At 39.5% G+C, this 11,080-nt stretch overlaps 1 protein-coding gene across 1 annotated transcript; it reads right to left on the reverse strand.

The window, feature by feature from the left end:
- Positions 1 to 3,609: 3,609 nt before the first annotated feature.
- LOC129820117 (homeobox protein Hox-A4-like) lies at positions 3,610 to 6,595 on the reverse strand. Its single transcript, XM_055877012.1, has 2 exons — positions 5,329 to 6,595; positions 3,610 to 4,791 (listed from the first exon to the last, which is right to left on the reverse strand). The coding sequence occupies exons 1-2, from the start codon at positions 5,741 to 5,743 to the stop codon at positions 4,454 to 4,456; spliced, it is 753 nt and encodes a 250-aa protein (XP_055732987.1). The 5' UTR covers positions 5,744 to 6,595; the 3' UTR covers positions 3,610 to 4,453.
- Positions 6,596 to 11,080: the final 4,485 nt, after the last annotated feature.

Raw genomic sequence — 11,080 nt, forward strand, 5'->3', positions numbered from 1 at the left:
TAATAATAATAATATTAACAATAATAGTAGGCCTACACATTACCAATGGTACATTTAATTTAACTAGCCTCTGGCAAGCTAAAACTAAAACTAACCGCTCAAAGTCATTTTGAACATATTTATAGACTTATCGTTATTACACATTTTTATATTGTATGCTACATTAATGTTCAATAACAGCCTTATAGCCTAAAGTCAGTCTTTCGTGGACAGGATGGTGATCTGTTAATGTTTAACTTAGTTCTTGATTGTTCTTTGTCCCTTCTCTGTTTAAGGCGCCCATTCAACAATGTGAACAACTCATTCATGCACAATAGCCTGATATTTGCCTTCTAAAACTTTGCATGTGTGGCTCACAAGACCAGACATGGGTTAACATGCACATAAATTGTTAATAAAAATATATTTTTACAAAATAGTTTGATAACAGTTATCTTTACCTCATAAAAACTGAATATAAAGTCAATGATTACTGTACTACTTCAAGATGAATGCATTGTTTTCACCAGAATCTGACAATCCTTTCAATTCATTTACACTCAACTTTATTTATCCCATCAGAGACAAATGTGACAGTAAGTTGAGTGTGCAAAAAGCATGGAACCTCTTCCTTGCTCAGGGTCATTGGGTTGCTCTAAGGTAATCTTGTGATCACTTATGTCCAATGCCAATATACATTTGAGTTCATTGCAGTGTTTTTTTTCAACTAGGCCTACTTTATTTATGCTCAATTAACGAAGTGGCATTTCTGGGCTCTACACCCTTGAATGTAAGCCACAGGTCAGAAGCGAACAAGAAGTCTCACTGCACAGCTTTGTCAATCGCAGCAGTCCTATAACAACGGGGTATCAGTTCATACTTTATAAATTAAATGTTCACTTTTAGAAATGTTCGTTGCTGCCACATTGTAATTCCGTATTCCCCTCCTCTTCCTTTTGAGTAATTTTAGGGTACATTTAGCCAGAAATGTAATATTATGGAAAAGCACAGATGCTATGCAAAGTATGTACTTTTCCACATTCTGATGCGCCTTGTGTATAACGCCTGGGTGTGAGCCTTGATCACAAGTTGAATGCCAAATCCTACCATAATAACTGCCTCATATAGTCTATTATCATTGAAAAAGTACATCTTCACATAAGTAATATTCAGATTCCAGGTAACAGTTTAGTTATGTATAGTTTTTAAGTTTTTAAATGGCTACGTGACGGTAACGCTTACGCATTTTGGCCACAAGGAACCAGTCTCCTAGCAGACGAGTCTAACCCACAAAGCTGCGGGTTAACAGGAGGTTGATGCTGGTGAGCAAGAAAGCCTTATAACAAAGCAGCAGCTGAATATACACTGTTACAAATCAGTCACAACCAAATATCAATGACGTGGACAGTTACATTGCTCTCAACCTTTAACGTATTGCTATGTAAAGAAATGAAAAACACAAGTAATTTAGGACAAAAAGTGTCAAAATCTACTCACAATCAGACAGCATGGGCTCTATCCACCAGGGAACCGACGGACAGGAGCGAGAATTTAGCAGAGAGGAATATTTGATTCGTGCTCTGCCGAGGATCATTTCAAATGAAAATACTGCCGATTTTCATATCTATTTCTGACCCGAGGGCATTCATTATTGAATACGTCACGTGAGTTATCATATTAAAATGTAGTACATTGGGGGTGACCTCTATTCGGGTATTAAATTAGCACAAATGTCTAATTTAACTATCTTGACATCGTGAGAGACTGCGTAAAACCTGTGCCAATCAAACAAAATGGCAATTTCTCAACTCCACGCATACGCCAAGTGCTGGCACAGAAAAGGCCTAGACTAAGTTGGCAAGATAATTCTGTGTAATTTAAAATGTTTCCATGATGCATTACATTGAATTGCACTTGTATCCACTTAAAGCTCAGATGAAGTTTACGAAGATGTAGCCATATTACGCATTCCTTTCCTGCTGTGCCCAACGCCGTTTGATAAGAAAATAAGCTGATTGTTATGCATATGCTATAACATTCCACTCAGGCCTACTTATATAATATATATATATAAAATAGCCATCGCTTCTGTCTATCAAGGATGGATTCTGAATGCTTGTAAATTCAGATTCATAGACAAAAAAATGCTGCTTATGGAGAACAATAATAATGGCCTTGAATAACTGGTTTTTAATTTCGTTAACATATCCACTCGAAACTCAATGTTAGTCCATAATTATAAGAATGGCTTTCATTTACTAGAATAATGTAGATCCTTTGGAGAGGTCAACTAGGTCCCTTTTATAGCTACAGTAAACGGGAAAGTCGTTTTTTCTAATAGCTCTAAGCGTGGTCTATCTCAATCTTCTTTTTGCGCTCATGATCTGACAGACGCGTTTGTGGGACGAAAGCAGTAGAAACGACTTTGAGTGAATGAGCAGCACGGTTGCACACCTTCACGCAATTTTTGTTTCCGCATTGTCTCGTGGGCAAATGTGTATATATTAAAAGCTATGGAGGACTGGACATTGTGTGTCGTAAGGTCAGAGGTCAAGCGGAGTGCTGCTAGTCGATGATTGGTCAGATACTGCTGTGTCCTCTAGTTGAACCCTCTGATTGTTTAGATGTAGCGGGTAGTGATCAACACACGCTGGTATACTAGGGTTTGAGAAGAAAATGCACATTATCCTTATAATAAAAAACGAAAACAGTAGCAGCCAAATGTGTGGCCAAATACTTCGCTAGAATAGAATAGGTCTCTATGGGGCTACATAAAGTTTGTGGAACATGTATTATTATGGTAGTAAGTAATATCCTATTTCAATTTGCAACACTCTCATACTTTCGAAATACTTTCGTATGGTAGTAGTTTACAGATTATTAACAAATACGCACACACAATTTAGTTTTGTATTGTGTTTAACTGTGTATACAATGATGTAACAGAGAAACATGGCCCGTAAATAAACTTGTTAAGTTTAATAGCAGTTTTATAGCAATCTGGAAAGTCCACTGAGAAAGATGCATCTGGGTGAAAAATAAAATGTTATTGGAGTTTTTTGCCCACTTTATGCACAACGATATTTCTGGATAATTGTGCGTCTTTGGCTGTGAAACTACATTTACTGAATGTCTTAGGACTGTGAACTTGCAAGGAATGGGCTTTTGTATATATTTACTGACGTTTTAGGGGTTGCCCATTGGAATATCACTGGTCTGAGTTGTTTTGTCCAGAAAAAACGAAAGTGGACAAACAAAGCAAAATGTAACACCCAGCACAGCTATCCATAATTAGGGAAATTGTATTCCTTATAACGTTCATTACGCACGCACATTCGAAGCACTGGCTAGCTCATTCAAAAGTTCCAATCCCTGTTTGGGAATAGTGTAACGTCATTAGAAACTGAATGAAAAGTACTGTTATGTCATAAACGTTAAAGAAACAAGCACTATGCGTATTGAGTTTGTGAGCCTTGTTAAATCATCCACAACCTTCGTGCGGCCTTTGACATAGGCCTACGCTATAGACAAGTTATGCTATTGTTACCATAGCATTCAAAAATAGTATCTAACTCAATGCATATTATTCTGAAATATCTTACAATATTATATGCAAACCAATATCAGCCATACAATTGAAGTACATATTTATTTCACGGGAAACGTTTCTTGCATGTGCCTAAACTACAATACATTATTACACCGTCCATTAATCAAACAACATATACAAATATTCACAGTTTAGATCACACCACAAAATAGGGACACACTATCACAGATAAAACGAGTCTACACTACTACACGAACAAACAAACGAGGTCGTCTTTTTTTAGCCAACAAAATGGATTCAGTATTGTGCCTTCGCTATGATTTGTCTATGTACATTAGGGTTGAAAGTCACCTGGACATTGCACGACTTAATAACACATTCAACAGTAAACCAACTCATTCACACATCACGAGCTAAACCCTAACTACGACCCTGTCCCATTCTAAACCTCGTGATAGGTCTCAGACCGGGCTCTCGAGTTTTCCTAAAACATCGTCATTCTTTCAAGTATATTAAAACTTTCCACGAGAATAAACAAAAACATTGCATAGAAGAAAAAGAAAAACGCGGCCTCACATATCTATCGTCTCAGTCTCTTTCTTTTTATTCTATGCAATGATACATATAATCCAAAGTCCTGTGGTGCATTTGAATGTGCGTTAACCTTCTGTTTTAATAAACAAGTACATACATTTCAGTTGCCATCTTGGGCAGTACGTGGCGGATTTCGAGCTCCATAATGAGGAGAGAGTGAACAAACAGAAAGAGGAGGTTGAGAGGGGAAATGGTTTTGAAAGGACGCGACAGGCCCAAGGGCCAAGGGAATGGGTTAATACCATGGGGGCCATACTCGAGAATCGGGCCACAAAATTCAGTTTCTGTGTTCTGTTCTCAGTCTGTTGGTTTGGCGCGAGGGTTCCATCACTATAGGCTCGCGGTGCAAGGCGTGGGAACAAGCTGCTGGTGCGTGGCTGTTTTGATTTTCTGTTGTTGCTGCTGCTGTGCTCCCAAGGACGAGGCTGAGCTCGCGGAGCGGATCTTTGTGTTCGGCAGCTTGTGATCTTTCTTCCACTTCATCCTTCTGTTCTGGAACCAGATCTTCACCTGACGCTCGGTCAGGCACATCGTGTGCGCGATCTCCACGCGCCTGCGTCGGGTCAGGTAGCGGTTGAAGTGGAATTCTTTCTCCAGCTCGAGAGCCTGCTGGCGGGTGTAGGCAGTGCGAGACCTCTTGGGCACTCCTCCATTGTAAGTAGCATTGACTGAAGAAAAGCAAGCACACACACATACAAGCAAGCAGTTGTTACTGCCACATGAAGCACTACAGTTCAAACACTGACCATCTCCACTGGATACATTACAACTGTTGTTCTCCATAAAGGCTCGTTGATAGTCTAATGGGGGAATAAAGCCTACGATGTTTTGTTGGGGGTTTCGCCTCCATTTACATTGCATAGAAGGACCTTAATTTGGAGACTCCATGTGTACAAGCGCTCGCATCCAGGGACAAATCATGCCTTAGAAAATGATTAACAAAATCGACGGGGTCTTATATTACAGTTTGGCTGGGGTCCAGCCATGGAGGTATAGTTCTAGTTAAAAGACAACATAGACACATGGCCCCGGCAGACAAACACAGGCAATAAAATTTATGAGGGTTCTTAATTACCGACCCCGCTGCTCGATGGTCGTAAATTGCCGTTGTAAGGGGTGCTACTAGTGCTGCCTCAATGGGCGTGCATACGTTCCAGTGGTGGCTTGCTCTGTGGTTCCGGTATTTAAACCTGGCGATAACTCACCAACATGGACCTTCTTCATCCAGGGGTAGACCACAGGCACTTCCTTTCCCTTCTGTGCGCTGGAATAAGACTCAGTGGCGAGGCTGCAGTCTTTGCTCACGTCCGCCACGGCACCGCTGTCTGGGACTGGGTTGAGGCGAGGGCCATGGTTCTGGGCAACGGGGTGAGCCTGTGCGTGATGCCTGTCGGTGAAATCGTCGAGACCGTTGTTGGGGACATTACTGTAGTCGTAGCTCGGTTCTGTGTAGTTTGACCTCGGATAGGACGCCTCGTCGTGATGGGGAAAGCCCGAATCTTTTGGCCGTTCGTAGTACTCAGTAGGGGCGGGGATGTATCCGTTCTGTTGATATTCGTCGCATGGAGGAAAGGAAGGTTCGATATAGTTCGAGTTTATCAAGTATGAACTCATGATCATTAATTTGTGAAGTGCAACAATACTAATTTTTATCGCTCTGTCGTTATTCTGATCTCCACAAAACCCTCCTACTCTCTGTCAAATGTACAAAGTTGTCTGGTCACGTGTAAACCACCACCAATCACCGCGTCTCCTGTGGGCATCATGTAAACAGGAACCAATGGAAAGCCTGGCATTGGCACAACGAAAATGGCTCAGACTAGCCTACGTTGGTGATTTCCTTATTTAATCAAAATAGATAAAGAAAAACTATCAAGGCAGTTGTTTACCACATAGACTCAACTAGAGTAAGTAAACCCTTTATTTAGCAGTAACCCACAGTAGACCACGGCCTTAAGGAGATGATGATGATGATGATGATGTTGGGTATCTCTTACTGTTGCCCAGGAAAAGGATGGGCTCTTTGGAAACAAGCAAACTGTACGTGTCTTATTTTCTGTCAAAGATGACATTGGAGCGTCTTTCCAATCCACTCTTTTCCAAAATGCTTTCCTTTCTAGTCAATTCTCAGTTGGTAATTCATTGCGTAAAATGTAAATCTGTATTGTAACATTTTGCTGATGGTGATGAACTAAAATAAACGGAAACTTGTTTACATAGATACTGATATTGATCGTGAACTGGAGACTAGAGAGAGACAGATTATGTGCACGCACAATCGAGGAAGAGTCAAATATTTCACTTGATTTGTGCCACACACAAAAAAAACTAAGCGAAGCAAAGATAAAACATTGCCTGGGCGCAGTTACGCGGCTCTGAGGTTCACATTCAGTCACTTAAACCTATGATAACTCTGCATTTTAATTGTAGCATCAAATAGTTTATATTTGGCTCATCATATACAAGATGGCATCTTAAAAGCAGGCCAAAAGAAGGCCAAAGTTGGTTGCGAATTTGCAATGATGTTAGTAGATGAGAAATGAACACCTGTGTTGAAATTAAAAGCAACTCAATACAAAGTAAGTGATCAACATGCATCGGCCTATCTACCGACGCACCGTCTACTTACAAAGCGCTTGTCAGTAAGCACAAAGATAGGCCTATACGACTAATTGTTTTAGAAGTAAATGCCTGCGATTGACTATAACTAACCTAGTTGACTTTATTAGGTTAGTTGTTGACTACTCAAATATCCAACATAAACATCCATCATTTGTGCAGCATTTTAAACTATTGAGGTGGAAGTCAGATAATAATTAGGCCTACAACATAAGACTAAGGGCATAGTAATAATAATCATCATCATAAATATAGTGTACTATTAATAAGTACAATGCCAAACAACTGAAATAAACAACTAGACCTAAAATACCAAGATTCAAGCCATCACCTGAAAATATATTCAACCTCACGACCATGTATCCTCCAATTAACCAAAGACACTTCTCGATTCATTTCACTATGACAAAAGTGCAATTATATACAGTTTATAATAGCAGCATCCCTGACCGTATCTCTTCTGTGCGACCAGTGTCTTGTCAACTGCCATCTCCACGACCTGCTTGCCCTCCATCTCACTATCCCGAATCCGAGGTGAAAATCTCGAGGAAGCCTCCTCAACTGCACGAACAACTCTACGGAAAGTATCCGCGACTGTCTACGTGAAGAAGGCCCGGTGCGCGGTGGCAGGGGAGGCCAAACTTCGGAAATATTAAAAGCTTTATTTTTTTTATTTTTTTCGCTCCCGCTTTCTATTCGCTCTCCTAAACAGCGATAACTTCTCTCTGACCCCAAAGTGACACCGTTTCCATTTAGTTTCTGATTAATCTTGCCCATTGACAGTCTTTGTTAAACAACAAGGCGTGCCCTTCTCCAAAGAGGCGACATTTTCATATTTGTTAGACGCAGTGACCTGAAGTTCACCCCGGACTTGGACTTCGGTTTTCGGGTCTACTCGACTCTGGGGAGATAACGGTGCACTTAGTACGGATCAGCACCCAACAGCGCCCCAAAAATAATATATATATATTTTTTAAACAGTACAAAACCCACGTAAGTCCACCTTAAAAAGACTTACGTCGATTGTGGCACTCCGTTTCAGAATCCTTGTCAAGGTTTGATTTAGAAGGATATACATATGTATATTTATTCAATTTGTATCATACTGTTAGGCTTATGTTTTTATTGCTCACCTAGGCTCCTGTTTCTCTTGTTCAAACAAGGTCCTGCTCCGAGCTTTGTATGGGTAAGGCGGAAACGAAAGCCATCTCTATGGGATTTGTATTTTTGTCAGATATAGGCCTATGGCATTCTACGCATCTAAATAGCCAATGTTGACAGGTGTTATGTTACGATTTAATACATTCTGCACCTGTAACTCATCGTGAATGACAAGGGGGGATATTTTATTCTGTAGATCTGGCCTCCAAAACGCATGTAGCCAAGACCACCTGAGAGCCTATCTATCAACATAATATCCAAGGTAAGAATACTTGACTTGATATCTAAATCACATACACCCAGCCACCACTTATGCTACTGCCATATGGTGTATTATTATTATTATTTATCCTGCTACCAGTCACTTTCTCCTGATCCCTGCCTACATGTAAGCTACATATCTACCTCAACTACTTCAGTAGCCCTGCACATTGTAAATGTGGTACTAACACTGACCCTGTATAGAGCTGACATTCTCAACAACAACAACAATTCTGTCTCATATTTGTTATTTCTCTTCTTTTTTCTTATCTTTTATAGTATTTTGATATTAAATATTGCGTTGTTGGGAAGGCCTAGCAATTTAACCATTTCACTGTACTTGTGCATGTGACAAATAAAACTTGAAACTTGAAATGTACAGTCAGTGTGTTATATATGTGTTATATAAATATGGGCAGGGTTGGCTATTATCCACTCTCTAGCCATACAGTAGCCTACCCTAAGTCGGTAATGCTTTACAGCTATTTACAGTTGATTGCGTTTAATACACTGATTTTTGCATTTAATAGGCACTTACTATAGTCATTTTTTATTTAACATCTTGAGATGGGAAAACGTGTTCATTCTGAGGTTGAACATGTGTTTTTTATTACCTCATGTTAAACTTAGGTGAAATCACTAGTTTTCTTTTGACACTTCTCAAACGTGATGATCTAATAAACTTTTCAGCGACATAAATATGCTATTTAAACAAACACATTCAGTGTTTTACAATTTTAGATGGAAATTGTGAAATATGATAAATTGACTTTCACAATATCAAAAACAGAAGCATTAATAGATATGGGACTGGTACCAATCTTATTTGTGCAATGTGTCTCAGGCTACGGCAACGTTTCTGTAACAATTATTCTATATTAAACTCGTCCAAGGCATCTAAGTTAATTAGCAAAAGAGCAAAAGGTCTAGTTATAAATATGAAAAATCTGGCCTACTATTCTATTCATTTGCTAAGGTAATGTGTGAGAAACAAGTGTATTGCCACTCCTTCGGTCCTTCCCACATATAACGAATATAATATATATATATCAAACTGACACAGTGCTGTAAATGTAGACAGTAAGAAGTGCTCTGATGATAGTGACTGATCACACATGGTTGCTACAAGGCCCCTTGTCTGTTAAGAGGACCAGGCTGCAGAGGAAAATATTCACTAGATGGTAAGGTAAACTGGGTGCAAATTATTGTTGCAAATATAAGGATTTTGATCATGCAACATGTTGTGAGTTTTGTATAACATAACGATATATCGATATGTTTGCTCAAACCGGAAGGCCACCAACAGAGCTCCTTGCACATTCAACACACCTTTAGAGGAAGATGGGTGGGTGAAATAGTATATTACTTTCAACTTGTTGTTTAAGTTGTCGTCTTAAAAATAGGACATAAATCAAAGCAAAAGCAACTGCATCAAGCGAGTGTTTTATGGAGATTTTAGTGATACACAAACGTTTCGAACAACAAGGCCTTAGTTAGGTCTGTGTTATCATAGCATACTATTTTGCCCAATCCGTATCTTCTAAACTTATACGACAGAACATATACTCCATTTTTTTTCAATAAACAGTTGTTAGAATTGTGCCATAACCCAATTCGTTATCTCCTATAAGAAAAAGATCACTTGCGGGAGCTATTTCCTTATTTATTTATGATAAAGACACACCTCCAATTACCATGTTATTCCTTTAGCTCTTGACTCTTTTTAAATACAGGAAGATTGAATGACCAATAGTAAGGCTATTTTATAATAGGACACTTGTTTGTTTAACAAAACGAAATATGAATGAACAATTTGGGAATAAATTGTTACTAACATGGCTATGGCAGATCTCACAATTTCGAGTGCACAGTTTCATTAGACGTTTTTAGGAAAATAGCCTACATTAGCCTACATTTTGCCATGTCTTGAAAACCAATTGTATCTATTACAATATAGGCTAGGTGCATATTTTCAGAAAAACTATCCCCATGAAAGCGCATTGGGTTAGCAATTTTAATGTAGATTTAGATAACGATTGAACTCATATTGTCCCAGTTTTACGGGAAAGGAGAACGCCTGTGTTCGATCTCTTTATGCAGCTCCATCCCTTTATAAGCTTAATAGCCTAAAGCCTAACGCATTTTCAAAACCTAATACAATTATAACGGTGTTTTTGTTCCTATTAAGAAAAGGTTATAACAGTTTACAGTTTTCATTATTTTTTATTTTTTACATATTCCTTCTTTGTAACCAAAATCAACTCGTGGGTAACTTTTTGTAAGGCAGAGGGAGAGAAAGGCTGAATGTTATTTAAGGAGTGCGGGGGCTCCATTTGGGGGGCTGTGGCCATAGCCTACCCATCACCCTGTGACCGGGGTAAGAATATCAATTCTCAAAATGCTAATTTTGCCCTCGTCCCGAAACATAACCAATGCCATTTATTCAAAGGAAATTCACCAATCCACAGCCTTAATAAATTGCTGGCCACTCAATCTTAGGTCTGGGGACGGGCGGGGGTCCACTCCCCTCGGTCCCTAACTCGGAGTCACCCCGCTTTCAGGGTTCACCTGGAGTGCACCGTCAAACATATGTAATTCAAAGCTATTCTATCTTTTGTGTGGAGAGTCAAGATCGCTATTATAACGCTGGTATCAGGCCCCGGCTGAACAGATGAAGGAGACTTGTTCAGCGGGTAAACTTTTGACCCCAATTTTTCCTCCTCTTCCCCGCTATCTCGAGTTCATCAGTCCCACCCCTGCGAGGCTGTGCTGCCCAGGCGAGGTGTCTGGCTGCTCGGGACGAAAAATCTATTTGCTCTATATTCATTTCTGTTATCATTACTGTAATTATTCACATGAATATTATAATTAATTCTATCCTATAGTAACAATAAAGGCAGGCCTATAACAGAATAA

This window comes from Salvelinus fontinalis, chromosome 22 (assembly GCF_029448725.1).
Source record: "Salvelinus fontinalis isolate EN_2023a chromosome 22, ASM2944872v1, whole genome shotgun sequence".
In the NCBI taxonomy this organism is placed as follows: domain Eukaryota; kingdom Metazoa; phylum Chordata; class Actinopteri; order Salmoniformes; family Salmonidae; genus Salvelinus; species Salvelinus fontinalis.

What these genes read in the sequence shown, in the direction of transcription:
- LOC129820117 (XM_055877012.1), bottom strand. Translation starts at nt 5,743, where the DNA reads ATGATCATGAGTTCATACTTGATAAACTCGAACTATATCGAACCTTCC. An exon ending in GATGAAGAAGGTCCATGTTG is followed by an intron (nt 4,792 to 5,328) that starts GTGAGTTATCGC and finishes GCTTTTCTTCAG; the next exon opens with TCAATGCTACTTACAATGGA.